The sequence below is a fragment of the Lampetra fluviatilis genome, chromosome 25 (genome assembly GCF_964198595.1).
Source record: "Lampetra fluviatilis chromosome 25, kcLamFluv1.1, whole genome shotgun sequence".
Taxonomy (NCBI): Eukaryota; Metazoa; Chordata; class Hyperoartia; order Petromyzontiformes; family Petromyzontidae; genus Lampetra; species Lampetra fluviatilis.
The window spans coordinates 585,522-607,500 of record NC_136299.1 but is presented as its reverse complement, the minus strand read 5'-3'; the positions used below and the strand labels follow the sequence as shown (position 1 = coordinate 607,500).

Genomic DNA, 21,979 nt, shown 5'->3' with positions numbered 1-21,979 from the left:
TCACGCAACGGACGTTCCCCTTCGTTTGTTTGCTGTGGCCCATTGTACCACACCGCTGTTGAAGTCGCCTCTTGAGTTCAGTCCAAGGTGGAGATTCTACACGCGCCTGTCGATCTGGCGGCTTTTATGCCTTAAATTCGACAGGATTGGTCGGACAGTTTCTGGATCAACCTCCCTATACCAAGAATTACCGCCGCTTAACCAACACCTGCTATGAACACAATGCGCAGTCCAGAGGGCATTGACTGCAGACGGACGAGGCACACGACAGCGCACAGCATCGCCGATGAGTGCTCTCGAACCGCGTTCGCATGAGAGGGGCAGTCAAACCTCTGCCATGTCCACGCCACGAGTGTCAAAGTTACTCGATACAACCCACACAACAAAATACCACAGGCAAATAAATGATCCGCGTGGGAACAAACTGAGGTCTCGAGTTTTAACTTTAGACAATGGAAGCAGCAGCAGTCTCAACCTCACGAAGTTCAAGGAGGAAGCGATTTCCAGACAGCAGAAGCCGAGAAGGAGCGACCTCCTCCACTGACGATGATGATGACGATGATGATGAGGTACCTGCAGCAACGGGCTGCTACTGCTGTTGCACAGCGGACGCGGCTGTGGTTTTCCGCAGGAATGAGCACTGAGGCGTTGCTGCTCATTTCCTGTTCACAGCCCTGAGCCGGCGGGTGGATATTCCACATTTCTATGGCGGGAGCGAGTCCCATCCATAGGACAACCACCAGTCAGTTGACTTCCTCGCAAAGTGGGAGTTGTTTTTATCGACCGCACAGGGATGATGGGCCGGGTGAACCCCCGAACCAGGAATTGAACTGAGGGGATTAGAAAGGAGGCTGGTTGCAGCGGTGCACGCCTGCGCGACCGGTGAGGTGGCCGAGTCCCTCTCGACACCGCGCGACTGAAACCGCCCGCGCGCGCCAGCGTCTTCGGTTGCAGCGAAACGCGCGACCCTGCAGTTGCACGCGGCTGAGTTGCGCAACTGATCGCGCAGATGTGGACCCCGCCTATCTAGACAGAGCTCAGGTGGAGGGGGGCAGAGGGAGTGGGGTTCGAGTTACACGAGGGGAGGGGGAGGATGTGCAGGCCGCCGTCACCGCCGCTGCGATAGACACGAGGAGCGTGGTGAGTGAGAGGAGGAGTGTGGTGAGTGAGAGGAGGAGTGTGGTGAGTGAGAAGAGGAGTGTGGTGAGTGAGAGGAGTGTGGTGAGTGAGAGGAGGAGTGTGGTGAGTGAGAGGAGGAGTGTGGCGAGTGAGAGGAGTGTGGTGAGTGAGAAGAGGAGTGTGGTGAGTGAGAGGAGTGTGGTGAGTGAGAGGGGGAGTGTCGTGAGTGAGAGGAGGAGTGTGGTGAGTGAGAGGAGTGTGGTGAGTGAGAGGAGGAGTGTGGTGAGTGAGAAGAGGAGTGTGGTGAGTGAGAGCAGTGTGGTGAGTGAGAGGAGGAGTGTGGTGAGAGACAGGGAGAGGAGTGTGGTGAGAGACACGAGGAGTGTGGTGAGAGACACGGGGATTGTGGTTAGAGACACGGGGAGTGTGGTGAGAGACACGAGGAGTGTGGTGAGTGAGAGGAGGAGTGTGGTGAGAGACACGAGGAGTGTGGTGAGAGACACGAGGAGTGTGGTGAGGGAGAGGAGTGTGGTGAGTGAGAGGAGGAGTGTGGTGAGAGACAGGAAGAGGAGTGTGGTGAGAGACACGAGGAGTGTGGTGAGAGACACGGGGAGTGTGGTTAGAGACACGGGGAGTGTGGTGAGAGACACGGGGAGTGTGGTGAGAGACAGGGAGATGAGTGTGGTGAGATACACGGGGAGTGTGGTGAGAGACACGAGGAGTGTGGTGAGAGACGCGAGGAGGGTGGTGAGAGACACGAGGAGTGTGGTGAGTGAGAGGAGGAGTGTGGTGAGAGACACGAGGAGTGTGGTGAGAGACACGGGGAGTGTGGTGAGAGACACGAGGAGTGTGGTGAGATACACAGGGAGTGTGGTGAGTGAGAGGAGGAGTCTGGTCAGAGACACGAGGAGTGTGGTGAGAGACACGGGGAGTGTGGTGAGAGACAGGGAGAGGAGTGTGGTGAGAGACACGAGGAGTGTGGTGAGAGACACGAGGAGTGTGGTGGGAGAGAGGAGGAGTGTGGTGAGAGACACGAGGATTGTGGTGAGTGAGAGGAGGAGTGTGGTGAGAGCAGCAGGAGTGGTGCTGCTGCTGCTTCTGCTGCTGGTGGTGGTGCAGGTGGTGGTGGTACAGGTGGTGGTGGTGCTGGTGGTGCAGGTAGTAGTGCTGGTTGTGGTGGTGTAGGTGGTGGTGGCGGTGCAGGTGGTGCAGGTGGAGTGGGTGGGGATGCCGCTGTGGAGGCGGAGGCCCACGTGGTGGTGGCTGCTGCTGCTTCTCGCCCCGACCACGCTGCTGCTGGGCTCGCGGCTCCGCGCCGGGACGCGCCGCGCCGAGGCGGAGACGCGCGCCCTGCGCCTGCAGCACGACGCGCTCAGCGCGCAGCTACAAGGCGAGCGGGGGGGGGCACGCGATGGGGGGGGGGGCACGTGAGGGGGAAGGCAGGTGAGGGGGGGGGAAGGCAGGTGAGGAGGAGAGGGCAGGTGAGGGGGGAGGGCACGCGAGGGGGGGGGGCACAGTCGGATCTTGCAGAGCAAATCGGTCGTTGAGCCTCTGGGGCACACGCGGGGGGCACGTGGGGGGCACAGCAGCGGCGCCTCGCTACCCAACAACAACAACCGCCGCCGTTCACCGATAAGCGACGTTGACGTCACCAGCGCGCTTGTGCCAGGCTAGGTGCACCCTGAGGCCGTCACGTTGGGGGTGTGGACGGCACTCTGCTGGATGTTAGAGGACAGACCCGGGATGCTCTGAGTTGGCTGGCTGAGGTCACCGGAAGATGCTCACTCCTGCTCCCCACGCGACACCCCGAGCTGTAACAGAGCTGCGGGGCAGTCTACTCCGAGCAAACTCCCCCAAGTCCCTGGGGCGTGTGGAGTCGCGACCTCTCAGCCGGGTCACAGCAGTCGGCCGTGGCGCCGCCTCGCGCGCGGTGCTGGTGTGGGCCCAGAGAGCGGGGGACGTCCTGGGCCTCACACCCCACAGGGCGCCCCGCGTTGGAGATGTCCGAGGATGTGAGGGATTGTGAGCCTCTGTGAGTGTCTGTGAGTCTCTGAGCTATGTATGTAAGTCTGTGAGTGTTTGTGAATATATGTGAGTGTCTGTGAGTCTCTGAGCTCTGTATCTGTGGATTTTCTGTATCTGTGAGATTAATTGAGCAGACAACTCCTGGTATCCATTCAAATCCCACAGCAAGAACAGCACCTGGGCTCTAACTTGGCTTTACCTGCGGTTGGTGCCGGCAGCGGTGGTGTCGCTGTTGGTGTTGCCCCCCGAGTGCGCTGCTGTGTTCGTGGTTTGTTTGGTGCGGGCGCGGCGCGGTGGCGGTGCTGCGTGTGAGGAGGTGCAGCGGACACGGGCTCGCTGTGAACTTGACTTTTCCGACCGAACGGAAACTGACCTAAGTCACACTTAAACTCACAATCAGCGTCTTGACTTAGACTGGAGGAAGAATCAGATGAGCTGCGAAGCTCTTGTTTCACAGATGTCCAGTAGGGGCGGGTCAGAAGATGACTAACAACAGGGCGCCACGGTGGCTGGGAGATGTTAACTACCTCGCCTGGTGTACAGGAGGTCGTGGGTTCGATCCCGACCCTGAACTCTGCCGCTGTATATTTGGAGTTTGTGTGTCTCTTTCCTCGTGACCGTGTGAATTTATTTCCGGTCCTTCAGTGTTTCCCTCCACATTTAGAATCAACACCCGGCGTTTCGAGGATTCTGGCTGCAATACATTTCCACGTGATAAGCCACTGCGTTGAGCTACCATTTGTGGCCAGGTCGCTTCTGAAAAAGAGCCACATAGCTCAGTGGGCCTTACCTGGTAAAATAAACAAAATAAGGTTAGTGAAACGTTTGAAGTCACGAAGTATAAATATAAAATGAATAAAGCATGTAACTACCCACGGAATAAGTTCATCAACTCCTGACGGTTTCTCCTGACATCAACCAGATAGCTCAGTGGGATTCACTCGGCTAATGAAAGTAGAAATATTTAACAAGCGACGTTTCGGGCAACGGCCCTTTTTCATAGCACATACATCTACGTGCTGTAAAACGTCGCCTATCTTTGCTGTAGATGCTGTATATGTTGTAGATGCTGTCTATGTTTTATATGCTGTATGTGCTATCTATTTTGCATATGTTGAATATGATGGATATGCTGTCTATGTTGTAGATGCTTTTTCTGCTGTATATTCTGTAGATGTGTAAGGTGCCATTGTTTTTTGGTATCTGTGTTCGTGCACCTCTGCCGATGGAGCAGCAGAAGCAGCATCGCCAAATAATTTGTTTGATCAACTCAACTTTTTTCTGCGATTTCACTCCGCTTTATTTACGTTAAAGTCTCATCCGTATTTGAGTGTTAGGCCACGGAAATGATGTAAATGTGTTGTCACCCTCCACCACCCGACATGGCCACATAATTGCGTGACTTAACCCGAATACAGGTGATGGATGAATTGGTTATGGATTAAGCGAAACTAAACTTTTACTTTAAACATGTTTTTCATTTGATCAGATATGGCCCACTGAGCTGTGTAGTTATTCTTCAGAATCGGCCTGGCTATCACAAATGATAGCTCAACGGAGTTGTGGCTTATCATCATCGTGAGGATTTTTTTTATGGCAGCCAAATTACTCTAAATGGGCGTTTCTACGATGGATGATATTGACTGTGAACCCTGACCACGCGTGTACACCTCTCATGTTCACCCCGCGTGTTCACCCCGCGTGTTCACCTCTCCCCTTCTCTCCCCCCCTCTCCCTCCCGCCACTGCAGTGGTGTACGAGCATCGGTCTCGGCTGGAGAAGTCCCTCCAGAAGGAACGCCAGAGTCACAGGCGCACCAAGGACGGTGAGGCTTGCGGCATGATACAACAGAGACAAAGATCCTCCGTGTAGCCTCACACAGACGGTTGGGGCAAGTGCTGTTAGCGAGTAGTATCTTCTAAGACCTCCACCAATACAGGTGCAATGTGTGTTGCTTTGGGACAGTAGGCAAAGTGTTAACTTCACTGGCAAATTATCTGAGTGTTCAGCCCAGCGTGTGGTGTTCCGTGTAATTAATGAGTTGGTGAGTGTGTCTGTGAGTCTGTGAGTGTGTCTGTGTGTCTGTGTGTGTCTGTGAGTGTGTCTGTGAGTGAGTTGGTGAGTGAGTCTGTGAGTGAGTCTGTGAGTGTGTGAGTGAGTCTGTGTGTGTCTGTGAGTGTGTCTGTGAGTGAGTGTGTGAGTGTGTCTGTGTGTGTGTCTGTGAGTGTGTCTGTGAGTGAGTCTGTGAGTGAGTCTGTGAGTGAGTCCGTGAGTGAGTCTGTGTGAGTGAGTCTGTGAGTGAGTCTGAGTGAGTCTGTGAGTATGTGAGTCTGTGTGTCTGTGAGTGAGTCTGTGTGTCTGTGAGTGAGTTGGTGTGTCTGTGAGTGAGTTGGTGAGTGCGTTTGTGAGTGAGTTTGTGAGTGAGCGGTAGTGTTGTGGTTCGTACGCTGCGCTACGACCCTGGCGGTCCGAGTTCGATTCCTGCTCACGGCCAACACCAGTGATGATCATCTGAACCCGTGCTGAGCCTCCCTTAGGTCGACTTAAATGAGTACCTGAAGGTGCAATGTGTAAACATCGCCACTGGGGAGACAAAGGCGACCGGGCATAGCGTTGGCCACCCTTCCCCTTGTGTGCTGTGCCGGCTTTGCGTAGGTGCTCGCTCACAGCACTTGCCCCAATAGTCTGTTCAGGCTATACAGGGGATCTTTGTCTTTGAGTGTGTGAGAGTGTGTTTGAGTGTGTGTGAGTATAATTACGGGGATTTATTAAGGAACGGCTTAGATCCACAGTTTGATATTTAATCTGGCTCCGTGTTGTAATCTCCAGTGGGGAGGGTGGGAGGCACCGCTTTTAGGAGAGGGATCTGCGTGGCCGTGACCTTTGCGTGCCAGCAGCCTCGAGCTTCGTTTAATCCTCCCCTGGCGAGAGATGAAACGAGCCCCCCCCCCCGCTGTGCCATTGTGGCGGAAGCAGAGACCGTGGCCACGTTACAGTTAGACGCGGGTGAGAAACGTCGCTGCTGCTGCTGAATGAATCCAGCGACGACCACAACAAGAACCACTCTCTCAACACGTTCGGTAGTAACACTGCGGATTAAAAAAAAAAGTATAATAGACAACGTTTCAGGCAATGGCCCTTCTTCACAATGTTTTGTTTTTTGTAATTTTGCACCACTTCCAATGGCAATATAGCAAACAGTTGTGTAAATGTGAATGTGGAATGTCAGCTGGGAAGCAGCTCTTCGTCCTGCTGTAGCCCCACGGTCTCTGGCGCATCCCCTCTGCGGGCGACATCGTGCTGTGTAGGAATGGGAAAGCGTTCTGAGAAGTGTCGGTTCAAGTGTCAAGTTCCCTTTTGTTTAACCCGGCGGCGAGAACTCGAGAGCCCCCGGGATGGAAGGGTTTCATTTGCACGAGTGACCTGGGTGACACGTCTGTTGAACTTCTCTTGCACCGTATACGTAGCCAGCCGTGGTCATCGGAGATGCGGGGGATCGACCGAAAACTAAACGCAAAAATTAATTCTAAGGAAATTAGTTTTTAATCTAGATCATTTAAAAGCGCAAGGCTCCAGTGGTTTCCTAATATCGGAAGGCGGAGCGTTCCAGACGGCAGCAGAAGCGCATCCAAAAGTGCCGCGCGATGCGGTGACCGCCGTCTTTGTTTGATTGTTCGGCAAACGCCGCTGCTGCGAGGATGTCCGGAGTTCGCGTGATGGTTCATGCTGCTTGACGAGATCAGCGAGGTGTTGGTTCATCTGTGGCAAGCACTCTGTGTGTGTGTAATGAGTGCGACCTCACAATGTGTTTGTTCGGCAACCCGAAGCCAATGCAGCTCGGCGAGCACCGGACGGACATTGTGAGGTTTGCTCATTTTTAATCTGTAAAGTTGGGATCCATTTTCTCTCCCATGCAATTCCCTCAATACTTATTATCGGACACCAATGCGGATTGCTTTTAAACGTTGCTTTAACGACGACGAGCAATAAGGACAATAACTAGATCCGGAATAGTGACTCTTAACAAGTTTTGGAATGTATTAACTCTGCCTTGATTTGTTACGCATAGTGTGTCAGACATGGCCGCATCTTGCAGTACCCGTCAGAACAGGTGCCACAGAATGTTGTACACGCTGCAGCTTGCTAAGTACAGCGTTCAAGCAAATGGAATTCAGGAATAAAACCAAACAACCAACGAGAAGTCAGAACAAAATACAGGCGATTAGAAATTTGAGCTAAGGCAAACTGCATTACAGAATAAATAAATAAAGAATATGGCACAAACATAACTCAATATCAAACCGAAGACACATCCAGTGGAAAAAGTCGGTGGGCGGGCCCCATCCCGACGGCTGAGGGTGCCACGTGGTGGCTGGCATTGCCCCGTGACAGAGGGAGGCGATGCGCGGCCTCTCCCAGGGCAGGCCGACCGCCGGGAAGCCACTCGGCGACGTGGAAGCTGCCATTCAGTTGTGCGGTCGCGGTGCCCAGCACGCAGCTGCGCTCACAAGTCGTGAACGAGCGCTGGGAAGGTTGCGCGTCAAGTCGCGTGATGACCAAATGGCGGTAACACGCGATGACGTCACGGGGGGGGAGGCGACGATATGTACGCATGGCGTGTGACGTCACACCATGTGTTCTGTGCGAACCTCGATCCAGGCTGTGTTCCTGGGGTGAGCGGGCGACTTGCTGGGCCCACTCCTTGGTTGTGGAATTCCCGACCATTGGGAATTCGTTTATCTGATAGTGCGGATACTTTAAGTCTCGTCTTGAAACCACATCCTCGTAAGTCCGTTCATTCTATGTAGCTTCTCTGTCTCTTATGGCCTTCTTACAAGGCGCCTTGAGGCATTCGTGGAAGTCACCTTTTAATTTCTATTGCTAGCTCCGTTGCATTTGATCGTATCCGTGACTGGGACAAGAGATCGCACCCAGGCATTTGTAAACAGAACTGGGGGCCAAAATTCGGACTATGGTCAATTAATGATTTATTTAAACTGGGTTTTATGGTCAAATGTTTTAATTATCATAGATTTTTAAAAAAAATGTAAAAAAATGGTGTTGTGCATCATTTTGCCATGCGATCTTCATTGTCCCGTTTGGGGCTAGGTCAAAAAAAAATGGGGGGGGGGGGGGCGACGAGGAAGAAGAATCTTTGGGGTTGACGAATCTCTGGGGATTTAATGCGAACGGAGAGCGAAAATCAGCAATGAAGCGTACACGTGAGCGGTGGAGTGACATTGATGAGTCACTGCAGCGCGTGCCGCTGGGAGATTGGTAGACAATAGAATTATGAGTAACAGCCCGTTCTACCAGCTGCACTTGTGGGCAAGGCACGGAGACACCTGGGGGATCCAGAGGGGGGCGTGGCCGAGGGCGGAGCCTGGCCACGCTGTTCAGGATATAAGGCGAGCTCCGACTCACAGTCAGGGCGGCTGCTATCTGGAGTGGAACTCGTCGTTCCGTCGTCGTCCCGGTGATCTTAGCCCCCCCTTCAAGCTGTGGATCTGGCAGCATGTTGGCTGTCCCGAACCGGTGTGTGGTTATCCCCTAAGGCTGTGTAGGCCGGAATGAAAGAGAGAATTGGTACACTACAGAGGTAATAAAATATAGTATTTTTTTACACTGATCACATTTAGCAATTTCCCCACAGGGCGGCAGCCCACCAGGGCGTTTGCCCTGTGGCCTGTCTGGGCCTTCCGTGAGACTGTCGTGGGCCTCTGTTACACGAAGGCAGAGCAAATGTTGTGAGTGGAACCGTCACAGCTAGCTTCGGCTGGAACATTCCGCTGCAGTAGGCGTTGAGTTGTAATATATATATATTTTTCAGATGGTCATGGATTATTACGCAACTCTTTCCTGCATTTACAAATTACGTCTGCACGCGTGTCAGATGTTCGTGTGTGTTTTTTTTTTGCATGGCTTTTTAGGTTATGTAATTTCGCGATTTGCAGTAACCAAGGGACACGGTTAACATTGAAACTTAAGTCCTCTCCACAATGTTGATTTCCTCCACGGGACTGGATGGTGCCGTGGTCATTTGGTCTCGTCTGGCAATGTGGTCCCGCATCTATTCGACGCCTCCTGCGTGGGTTCCTCTGAATATTTATTTTATTGTGCAGGAGGAATCCGATGAGCAATGAAGCTATTTTTCACAGATGTTCCTGTAGGCCTCTGGCGTGCCCCCCGCGAGTCTTCTACACCCCCATCCTCCTCCGCCCCCTGCTATGCACTATAGTTGCTCTACTGCCAATTAGATCGTTCTTTTAATTGGTGACCTTTGTTGTTATAACGCTAGGACGGGAATGATATGGAGAGACCCGCGCCCCACCGCCACGTCTCGCCACACCACCACGTCTCACCACACCAGACACGCGCACCACCACCACATCTCACCACCACGTCTCACCACACCAGACACGTGCCCCACCACCACCTCTCACCACACCAGACATGCGCACCACCACACCAGACACGCGCCCCACCACCACCTCTCACCACACTAGACACGCGCCCCACCAGCACCTCTCACCACACCAGACACCCACCACCTCTCACCACACCAGACACGCGCCCCACAACCACCACGTCTCACCACCCCAGACACGCGCCCCACAACCACCACGTCTCACCACACCAGGCACGCGCCCCACCACCTATCACCACACTAGACACGCGCCCCACCACCACCTCTCACCACACTAGACACGCGCTCCACCACCACCTCTCACCACACCAGACACCCACCACCACCTCTCGCCACACTAGACACGCGCACCACCACCACCTCTCACCACACCAGACACCCACCACCTCTCACCACACCAGACACGCGCCCCACCACCACCACGTCTCACCACACCAGACACGCGCCCCACCACCACCTCTCACCACACCAGACACGCGCCCCACCACCACGTCTCACCACACCAGACACCCACCACCTCTCACCACACCAGACACGCGCCCCACCACCACCTCTCACCACACTAGACACGCGCCCCACCACCACCTCTCACCACACCAGACACCCACCACCTCTCCCCACACCAGACACGCGCCCCACCACCACCTCTCACCACACTAGACACGCGCACCACCACCACATCTCACCACACCACCACGTCTCACCACACCAGACACCCACCACCACCACCTCTCACCACACCAGACACGCGCCCCACCACCACCTCTCACCACACCAGACACGCGTGGCGCGCATGGCAGCAGAGCGTGCGCCTCAGTTTCTGTTCGCGCTAATCGCGCTTCTTACACTCGAGGGATATTTGCCACTGGAACAGTGGGAGCGAGGTGTGTTCGCGGTCCGACGTGAAGAGTGGATGTTCTCAGTGAGGCAGCTCGCGATGATGTCTCCATAGTCACAGCCTCTCACATCAACATGTCCATCATTCCTGTGTAGCCCCCCCCCCCCCCGGCTATGCACGCAATATCAGGATCTTTCAGAGTCTGAGGACATTTTTTAAAATGCGTCTTAAAACCTGGTTATATACGCTTTCACCCATTAAACTTTTAGTTAATTAAAAAAATAGATGAAAAATGTATTATATAATTAATTATATGCCGAGCGTCTGCTGCTGCTGTGTCCTGTAGAGCGCTTTGAGATCCTTAATGAAAATTGCTCTATACATGGAATTATTCAAAGTTTGTATCTTCTCCTGCGGTGCGGAATTTCAAGCGGAAAGATATTTTTTGTTTTGAATTGTTATTATTGTTGCGCGTTAAAACCAGTTTTTGTATTGCGGCAAACATTTTTCGATCTTTTCAACCAATTAGAATATTGAGCAAACGACTTGATGCTGATGCAGTTGCGGCTGCGCTGGCAGCGGTGCACGGACAACAGCATCAACACTGTGGCCTTAAACAGATCAAAATATATTAATATATAACCGGCGACGTTTCGGGCAATGGCCCTTATTCATAGCACATGTTGTTGACGAACGTGTTCATGAAATATTGACCTTCATGGTCTTGCCCCACCATATCTCGCTATTCTGTATCTGTCTATGCCGCCTTCTCGCCCTTCTCAATCTTTACTCTCTCTCTGTTCCTCTTCCTCCTTGTACTCAATCCACGCTATCGCTCTCCCTCTTCTCGCCCACCACCTTTACTGGAACAAACTTTCCCCCTCCACATTAAGCGGTCACCTTTGCTAAGTTCCCACTCCTTACTCAAAGCTCACTTATTGTTACCCCTAGCTCACCCCACGACCCCCCTTAATCTCTTCCTCATAATCACCGCCACCATGACTGTTCCCTCTTCATATTCTCATTACACGGCTGCCACTCATTCACCCCGTTCATTTAATCCATTCCTCATCATTCACTATCAACAATTTCGCTTTCACCGAATTCACGCATCACAGATTCGCCCCCATTGCTTCCTCTCGTCTATTTCATTCACCTCATATCCACCATTACATCTAAAAATAAAATAATACATTAAAATAACATATTACGACGTTTCGATTGCAACACAAGCAATCATCATCAGGCACAAAAGAAATAGCAACAAAAATCTAACCAGAAAACTATAGACAGACATACAAGCAGACAGACATCACAACGGCACACAGAGAGAGGACACAAATCGGCACAAAGAGAGGGGTCGTTTCTGTGACGGTCCCTTAAATATAGAGAGGGGGGGCGGGGACGGAGATAGGGAGGGGGCAGAGAGAATTAGCATATCAATGAGTGTACGGCAACGTACTGCTGTTGCAAGTAAGATGACAATGTGGAACGGGCACGCAAGCTTATTTGATTTTTAGACGTGACTTAACCGAAAAGAACCAAAGAATAATTCCTGCAGTCACGAAAGCTCCTAAATTAAGATTGAACCACTTCTACGGGGAAGTTTTAAGCTTATCCTTTTTCTTTCTGGCTATTTGTTCTCTCTGCCTGTGTCCTCTCTTTGGAATTTTCACACTTAAAATTCTAACTTAGCAAATTTTGAAACACGTAATCAACCAGGCTATGCGTTAATTGTGTGTTAACCGACTCTCTGTGTTGTATTACATCACATTTCGATATTTTGCTAGGTTATTTAATTTTCGTGTGCCTGTCTCCTAATTTTCAAGCTTGCGTGCCCGTTCCACATTGTCATCTTACTTGCAACAGCAGTACGTTGCCGTACACTCATTGATATGCTAATTCTCTCTGCCCCCTCCCTCTCTCCGTCCCCGCCCCCCCTCTCTATATTTAAGTGACCGTCACAGAAACGACCCCTCTCTTTGTGCCGATTTGTGTCCTCTCTCTGTGTGCCGTTGTGATGTCTGTCTGCTTGTATGTCTGTCTATAGTTTTCTGGTTAGATTTTTGTTGCTATTTCTTTTGTGCCTGATGATGATTGCTTGTGTTGCAATCGAAACGTCGTAATATGTTATTTTAATTTATTATTTTATTTTTAGACGTGACTTAACCGAAAAGAACCAAAGAATAATTCCTGCAGTCACGAAAGCTCCTAAATTAAGATTCCACCATTACATTTACACACGCGTCGTTGTTGTTGTTGAACCGTTGTTGATTCCTTGTAAAACGCCGTGGTCAAGATAAGATTATGTTCACGAACTTGGGGCTACCTCTCATGATCTTGCCGGGTATCAGCATAGAGAGCTTCTTGCACGGCCGAGTAAGCGCCCTTCACTAGCCAGGTGGCCTGGGCTTGGCCTGGGCTTGGCCTGGGGGTGACTTTCCAAAGCACCCCGACCCCATTGGAACCTTCTTTGCCAGTAGCAAAATATGATAATTGTTTTTTACCCTTTTATCTGGCAACAAAACTGACACCTTTTTTTACAAGGAGTCATGTTTGCATTGACCACAATACCTGCGGTTGGAATGCAAAAAAAAACACAACTCTGATAAAGTATGCACTGTCCTTGAAATTGGCGTCATCTGGTCCAACACCATGTGAGACTAGGCTCGAATAAAAGCTGTCTCGGGTGTGGACCAATCAATTTCAAGGACAGTGCATACTTTATCAGAGTTGTGTTTTTTGTTGGCATTCCGACCGCAGGTATTATGGTCAATGCAAACATGACTCCTTGTAAAAAAGGTGTCAGTTTTGTTGCCAGATGAAAGGGTAAAAAACAATTATCGCACCCCGACCCGTTCCCATCCACACCTTGAGCTCATCACTCCCAACACCAGGAGCTGTGCTAGGCATGCGGCACTCCGCAGCGTGTCCCACTATCGTTGTGTCCCCTCTCTGACGGGCGGTTTCAACTCGTCCGGCCAACTTGCTGCACGGTGACCTTTGTACTGCTTCATATTTATCTTGAGCAACTTTGCAGTCTTTCTCTCTCTCTTTGACCAACTTCTACGATTATCATTGGGGCTGATTCCCATTGTGGCTGATTCCCGTTGGGATTTAAAATAACTCTGGGAGAAGGCAATTGTCCTGCACACTACCTTTTTGCGATGGTTATAGCAACAACAACGCACACAGCAATAACAACAACAATACACAAATCAACAACCATGCACACAACAATAACAACAACACACAAAGCAACAACCACGCACAAAGCAATAACAACAACACACACAGCAACAACAAACACACTTGAGAGCGTGATCGCGACTCGAATTAACTTCTTACCCATTATTAATGTCGGCATCTTTACATCCACTTCTGAATAACGAGCCGTGCATTTGGGCAAGTTTGTTTCTTACGCTGGTTTCGGCGTGACCCCTGAACGCGGCGTGGGCTGTGCGGAATTCGGTGCTCAAGGTGTGCGCTGTCCGTTCGTGTGCCGACAGACTACAGCGCGTTCAAGGTGGCTTCCCGAGAGCAGATGGAGGCTCAGAAGGTACCGAGCCGCGTCGAGAGTGGCCACTGGCGGCGCGGGTTCCCCGTTTGTCAAACTTCACAATCGGGGTCTGGCTGTTTTTTCCCTCTCTCCTGCTTCTGCGAACTCGCCTGTGATTGTTCACTCGAGAGACTGCTGCTCCACCACCGTAGCCATGCGGAAGGTTGGCTGAAACTGCACGGGCTCACTGGAGGGCACGGGCTCACTGGAGGGCACGGGCACACTGGAGGGCACGGGCTCACTGGAGGCACGGGCTCACTGGAGGGCACGGGCACACTGGAGGGCACGGGCTCACTGGAGGCACGGGCACACTGGAGGGCACGGGCACACTGGAGGCACGGGCACACTGGAGGGCACGGGCACACTGAAGGCACGGGCACACTGGAGGCACGGGCTCACTGGAGGGCACGGGCACACTGTAGGCACGGGCACACAGGAGGCACGGGCTCACTGGAGGGCACGGGCACAGTGGAGGCACGGGCACACTGGAGGCACGGGCACACTGGAGGGCACGGGCTCACTGGAGGCACGGGCACACTGGAGGGCACGGGCTCACTGGAGGGCACGGGCTCACTGGAGGCACGGGCTCACTGGAGGCACGGGCTCACTGGAGGCACGGGCTCACTGGAGGCACGGGCACATTGGAGGCACGGGCACATTGGAGGCACGGGCTCACTGGAGGCACGGGCTCACTGGAGGGCACGGGCTCACTGGAGGCACGGGCTCACTGGAGGCACGGGCACACTGGAGGCACGGGCTCACTGGAGGCACGGGCTCACTGGAGGGCACGGGCACACTGGAGGCACGGGCACATCGTGGCGGCTTGTGAGGGCTACGCGGGGTGTTTGTGAGCTCCAGTCAACAAGCTGCATTCCAACACAAATTGGTACAGTGGATGCCGCAGGCGTGATTGTCCCAGAGACGAGTCTGTGACAGCAGCAAGCGGCTTTTAGGCGTTGCTCAGCGATTCCGGATGCTGATGTTGCTCGGACAGGGGCTGGCGACCTTGAAAAGAAGAATGAGAGGCATTTTTTTTTGTCTTTTACCAAAATAGTTGGAGAGCCGCATCACGCGCAGAGCCACTTGTACACAAACACGGACACAGCAGCGGGCAAGGCCGTAGCCATGAAGTCAACATTGGGGGGGACCAAATCTTCCAGGGTGTCTGGGGGTCCCAACCCAGAAAAGGATCTACATTTGAATACTAATGTCCTGCCTAAAATATAAAAAAATGCACTAACACATGGGTTGGACTTTTTTTACAATAATGTCTAATAGTGTATTGTATTACATTGCTTTGTTTTTCAAGTACTTTTTTACCATTTCTTGTTTTATTGTATGTAATGGCAGAGAAGACAAGTCCAGATATTGTGGCCAAGGTTTAGCAAATTGTTTTTTTTATTTACATAGCATAGCAATAATATTTTTATAGCAATATATTATAATTACGGCCTTGGCAGCGGGGATATAGCAGATGACAACAACACACATTCTGACTTAATCAACAAAATAGATGATGGAATAAACTGCGTCTATTAAAAGTTCCACTGTTCCCCCTTAGTTATTCCTTAACAATATAGTTTGACTGTTGTACATATTGTTGCCACCAAGACATTCCCTAGTGACCCCATTCCCTGACGTGAATTAACCTGGAAGGGGGCAGCCAAAGAATCGTAATGGACAGTCGGAGAGCCGTATTCCGGCTCCAGAACTGCAGGTTGTGCTAAGCGGTGGGTCACGGGCCGAAGCAGCTGTTGCGTTACCCATGCATGCTGTTAATGCTCACAACGCCAGCCACGTGCACTTACGCTACTACTATTTACTCTTCTATGTATATTTTTCACAGCACAACATGTACGTAACGCTTCTATGTCGTGCTTACAGAAACAGGCGTCGGCGTTATTCCAAGTGGTGAAAACTGAAGTTGAGTTTTTGAAGGTGCGTCGTTGGGTGCCAAGCGTGCGTCGAGTCCAGTATCCCCCCCGCCCCTTCGGTATTTCGGAATTTGAAGAGACCGCATCGTAGTCTGCATGACGCTTCATGACTCGCGCTGATGTCTCCTTGCTCCAGGTGAGTAAGCCTGGATCTACGAATACAATTCACGCGACTCACAAAGGTTAATTTCGCGGGATCTGCAGTGATCCATCTAAACCAGTGGCTCTTAACCTGATGGTGCGAGATGCCCTTTCTGGGAGTGAGAGACATGACCAAATGTTTTAGAAAGTAAATAATTGAAAATACAAATTAAGCACGGGTACGTAAGTACAACTACTTTGTTTTATCAAACTTATGTATTTATTAACATTGCAAAAATGTATTTACGAATGAGAACCAAATGGGTGCAAGGCTACAGTAAAGGTTAAGAACCTCTAATCTAAACTAAACAATTTTTTTCTTTGCCAGGTGAGGCCCACTTTTTTCCTTCGAAGCGACCTGACCACAAATGATAGCATAACAAAGTGGCCTATGACGTGGAAATGTATAGTTGGCAAATATTCTAAACGCGTGATGTAGATTCTAAATGGGGAGGGAAAACTCGGAAAACCCAGAGAAAAATCCATGGGACCACGAGGAGACGGAGAGATGCAAATTCCAAATATACAGGCGGCATCAGGGTCGGGATCGAACCCACGACCTCCTGCATACCAGGCGAGGGAGTTAACATCTCCTAGTCGCCCATCTGCGCTTACGCGTCTCATCTTGGGAAGCAAATCAGAACTGAGCCCTGGATCGCTGCTTGGATGAGCGACCACCACACATCATAAAAACCGCTGCGAGAGGCCGCGGCTGCTTGCGAAGCTTCGTGGTGGGCACCAGGGGGCAGTGCAGCTTAATACGTTTCACTGCGCTGCGTTCTGCATTACAGAGGCGCAACCATGGGGTGGGGTTCTTGTAATTGGCAGCGTTACGCGACGCATAGGGTCCCAGTCGGCCGCAAGGGGGCCCCGAATCAACATAAACACAAGTAACATGTTAACAGTTGGTTTTATTTGTTTGTTAATAAAAAATTAGCTGCGGTCTACCATGGACCAAGCCCCGACTAAGGCATCTGGCTATTGTATCAATAAAGTTGCGCGATCAGTGATCACCCCCCTTTGTGGGAATCCTAGAGCAATGGGGCCGGCATGAAAGCAAGATGCACGATTGCTCAATTGTGAGTGTTGTACCTTTAGATCTTTATATTATTAAATCACTATCACCATGAGACTGTCTTCCTTTAATCCCAATACACGCTGTAACTAAAACGACATACAGCATAATTATAGCCTACATATTATTGTATACGGTGTTAAAATCATCCGCAGCTATTTCAGTAAAAGTGAGTCGGGTGACAGGAGAGCGGGCACAGTTGCAGGGCCGGATGAAGGTTCTTGTCGGCCCTAGGCACTTCCGTTTCGTAGGCCTTCAGTGATAACTCCATTTGGTACTGCTGCTGCCCGTGTTACTACTACCCCAGTCCCTGGTGTCCACGAGGTGCCTTCTCTCGCTCCCTATCCCCCCTCCGTTTCCCCACCTCTTTGACTTATATAGACTCCTGGCATCTCTCCCACTTTAGTATAAAATTTCTTGCTGTGGTGTTCACACCTGATGATGATTGCTTGTGTTGCAATCGAAACGTCGTGATTTAATTTTATTTATTTTGATCTTTTATTTTATTTTTATTTATTATTTTCTTTACCTACGTGACTTTACCGAAAGAACCAAGAGCATGGATCCTTGCAGTCATGAAAACTTCAAATCTAGAATTAATCTCCGGTGTTAATCTCTTCTACCTCATGAGAAAAAAACCGACTGACACGACTTTTTGTATCTACACTGTGCTTATCTTTGCTATTTGAATATATCTATTCAAGAATATATCTTTGTAAACATGTTTTTATCCATGTAAAATAACATGGTCAACATTTATTTCCGTAGGCCGTTAAGCTTTCGTAGGCACTAGGCACAGTGCCTACTGTGGCCTATTGGATAATAGGGCCCTGCTCTGCTGTACTATGGTCCACTGTCTATGCTCCCCGTCATCACCAACAACATGCGAGCGTGATGGTGAGCATATTTTGGTGAATTAACTCCCATGGCCTCACACGGCATGGGGAAAGCCTTTGTCCAGCAATAGATTTTCACGTTGACCAAACATCCCGATATTGGACCACATAGCTCGAGCAAATGTTGGTAGTGCCGGTTCTGTGGTGGCCGTTCTGCTCTGAATCTCTCTCTCCCGAAAGGGGTTAAAGGAAAACGGAACAATTCTCAAGTTGCTATAATCTCTCATCTAATAATTTATGTGGGGCCCAAGTGCCTGAGCAACTCAAAAAGCCTCACCATCTCAAACATTCGAACGGCACCCCCAGGTGGCAGCTGTCCCTGTGTGGCACGCGGTGACTCGGCACTCAGCCTTTGAGCGGCCATCGGTCTGCCATCAGGGGGTGATGATTGCCGCTGCTGTTGTGCTTAATCCCAATTGAGTAATTTGATGGTATTTTTTTCCGAATTTGGCAAATTTGGACCCGAATGACACCAGGGGATCATTAGCGGCCATTGTAAAAGCAGATGGTGTGTGTAGTATGTTATGGTTAACATACCCGCGGTATTGACCAGGGTGGTCTACCGGAATTAGAACCGCGAACCCCTGCAACAACCGGCAGACGCGCTGATGCTTCTGGGCCATGTGTAGTGGGATGAACGGGGGTTGCAGTGGTTACGGTGTGTTTGGAGTGCTGTGGTCGTGGTGGCGTCCCCGGGAGAGTGCAGCGGCGGTGGTGTGCCCGTGGGGTGCAGTCGCAGGGTGGGGAGATGGAGCGGGAGATGGCGGAGCGGAGCGGCCGCTGGGAGCGTGACGGAGCGGAGAGATCGCGCGAGTTGCGTTTGCTGCGACAGCAGCTGGAGGAAGCGGAGAGGGAACGCGACACGGAGGTGACGAGCCTGCAGGGTGAGCCCTCCACCACCCCACCGCCCCATGCATCACCACGGCCGTACGCTGCTGCACTGGCTGCTCGTAGGGACGTTCATTCTAAGCTCTTTGCTGTGATGGGCCGGACAGCTCGCACTTTCGAGGTTGTCAGTTCAAATCCTGGCCGTTGTTGACTCGGCAAATCATTCCTCCCTCTGGGGTGGAAACAATGAGTACCCTTTCGTAGGGAAGTTAACAGTGGTTACCCTACGGAGAGATCTGCTCCCGCCTATAGGAATGTGGAATTTCCACCACCAGCTCAGGATGGCTGTAAGCGGATGAGCGTCGATGCCACGTTGGCTCATTTGAGCAGCAGGAATTCGCCCTGACTTTAGTTTTAAGAGAGGTAGGAAAGTGTGTGGAGGAGGTGAGAGGGGAGAGGTAGGAGAGTGCATGGAGGTGAGAGGGGAGAGGTATAGTTTATGGGCCCAAACCAAGAAAAAAACACTTATTGGTACCATCTGAGGTGGCAAAGTCTAGTCATGATTTGTGTAATCATCCATGTGTGTGGGACATATTCTGATATGATAACTTTTGCGGAGTGGCAGCTTAGTTGTAGTTACCATGACTTTTATACCCATAACCTTTGACAGGTGTCCGGAATGATGAAATGAGCATTACTGAAAAACTACATAGACCAAAGCCAGTTAGGTCACAAACTGGTCTTTATTGGTTTAAATGCACAATGAAAACACACGATAATAAGGAATAGCATAGTGAACTTTAGAACTACTTGAATATTATAAACATTGACATTCGCACATACTTAGTCAATGATATATGTGTAATCCCATATATATCGTTAGTGATGGGTATATGTGAAGAAGGTTACATTATTGTTATCAAGCTCTGTGTGTACTTGGATGGTGTTAACAATGGTAACCAAGTCCGGATTCACCACACTGTGCATCGATGTATATACTGCGACTACCACAGTAATACCATCAGAATCGCCACCCTGTGTCACCCATCAAACTGCTCGTCTATCTCGTCATCTGACTTCCCGAGTTCAAAGTCAGGTTCTGGATCGCCCTGCAGTTTTTGGTTACTGCAGGTCTGTAACCTGCACATGTCTGTGCATGTCAGTCCATTTGACAGGCACGTGCAGCTTGGCATTTTACATGAATGCACACACTTGCATGCTAGCAGTTCCAAGACCACATCTGGAGTGGGTGGGGAGCACATCCAGTAAATAACTAGCTTGCCATCATTGCCTGTCCATCCATACTCAGTAGGGCTTGGCACCACATGGTTCGCCTGCAATTTTCTAGAACAGCTCATCACTCACATTCCATGACTGCCCCAGTCGACTAAAAGTATCTTGGCAGGAACTGTCCTTTCTCACCATCTTCAGGACATTCAGCTTCCCTCGACTGGCGAATGCACTGACAGTGTCGCATCCTGTGAAGGCGTGTAAGCCAATTAGGCTGTCCCAGATGCTGTCTCCAAATGACCTTGCCAGTTTGCTGATAATGACAAACCGTGTGCGGTTCTGTATCCCACACTTCTGGTAGATGGGACAGGTGATGTCCTTCTGGAAGCCAAGACAAAGCACCATGAAATCAGTGTCCTTAGCTGTGATAATAACTGCCTTTGAGCCCACATTTGCTGCATGCAATGCATGCAGAAGCAGACGGGTGTCAGCTTCTTCATGCGTGGAGTGCAGCTCTGCTACTTCCTCACACATCTTCTGTCAACTTGTAGCAGGTTTCCTCACAGGTCATGTACATAACCTTGCCATGCAGCATCTCTCTGTATCGTGGGAATTTTCACTGTTCCACCAGAAACTTGACTCTTGATGTCCTCTCTCAATTTGATGGCTGCTTTGGCTATAACATCTTGAGCACCGACACTTGTCAGGGTCTGCAGCTCCACTTTGAGGGACTGATTTTCTTTGGCAAGTTCCCTCATGGACAGGTTATCTGGATAGAGAAGGAGTTTTCCTTTCCCATCAGGGAAGATGTGCAAGGCTCCAGCAACGGCACTCCAGCTTTCGCCTTATGTGCTTCTTGGTTGATTCTTTGACTTGGACAATGCCTAGGGAGTTCATTGAAGGGACCAGTCGAGACATGAGATCAGTCATTGTCATCACTTTAGGATTGCCAAAAAGCTCCATCCTGATGTTGTGTCTTGTAAAATCACTCAGTCGCACACGTTGTTACAGGTCACCTGCTTATACTTTGTTACTCTATTCTTGCACCAGTTGTAGGCACTCCTTTCTCTGTCTATACGGTCACTTTTGTTAACTAACTTCCCCTATCTACTTTACACCTTGCTAACCTGCATGCGGCAGCTCTTCATCTCAGCAGTTCTGCACTCACAGCTCCGCACACAGACAGCAGCTCCGCACTCGAGGCTCCGTACATGGCAGCTCCCGCTCTCGGTAGCTCCGCACTCGAGGCTCCGCAATCAGCAGTGCTCACACAGAGCTCGCACATAGCTTCGCTCACTCTGCGCTGCTGCCCTCGCCTACGTTCCCTCAGACCCACTCACTCGTCCGATCCGGGCGGGGGGATCATCCCTGGCTTGAACGGCAGTGGCGAGATGTCGTCACCTTGGTCCCAGCAACCAGACTTCTCGCTCCGCTCTCACGTGCCTCCTTATATCCTCCTCCCAATTATCCAGCTCCTCCCTTGTGTCTCTTTAGGGCCAGACAGGTTGGCGCCTGTCAGCCCATCAATCACCCCTCATTGCACGTCTCCCTGGCAACACCTTCGGTGTCAGCGTGCAACCCCGGGCCGACCCCGTCTGCAGCCGTTTCTCCCCTTAATGAGGGGGAGGTTTGCTCGTGCAACCTCAAGTTGCACACGCGCACCTGCTTGCCCTCGGTTGCCCTCAGCCAACAGTGTGCACCGCGTATTTTACCACACTACACTGATGAAGAGGAACAGGTCATTTTATGACTGATTCACAGCAGCTTCGTACTGGGCTGCAGCATCATTATCCTCATTACTGGCAACCTCTTCTTTGGAAACCTCTTCGGTGTACAGTCTACAGCATGACCTGTGGTAGTGCCCTTCAGCTGCTATAAGGTCTCGACTCACAATGGCAAGGATTCTG

The 21,979-nt window shown here is 51.1% G+C and overlaps 1 protein-coding gene across 8 annotated transcripts in view; it reads left to right on the top strand.

Moving 5' to 3' along the window:
- The first annotated feature begins 492 nt into the window (after window positions 1-492).
- The window catches only part of LOC144941637 (Golgi integral membrane protein 4-like), a 50,408-nt gene continuing 28,921 nt past the window's right edge, over window positions 493-21,979 (top strand). For 5 of the 8 annotated variants that reach the window (XR_013639253.1, XR_013639252.1, XM_078867976.1 and 2 more), the window contains exons 1-6: window positions 1,092-1,140; window positions 2,305-2,509; window positions 4,895-4,969; window positions 13,919-13,968; window positions 15,853-15,906; window positions 18,748-18,898. Coding sequence is in view for 6 of the 8 variants with exons in the window: in XM_078867976.1 (XP_078724102.1) it covers window positions 2,347-2,509; window positions 4,895-4,969; window positions 13,919-13,968; window positions 15,853-15,906; window positions 18,748-18,898 (493 nt within the window). In the remaining 2 variants the exon portion in view is untranslated. Of the gene's footprint in view, window positions 570-1,091; window positions 1,141-2,304; window positions 2,510-4,894; window positions 4,970-13,918; window positions 14,965-15,852; window positions 15,907-18,747; window positions 18,899-21,979 lie in introns of those variants that run through there. The other 3 variants (XM_078867972.1, XM_078867970.1, XM_078867975.1) reach the window with 3 other exon arrangements.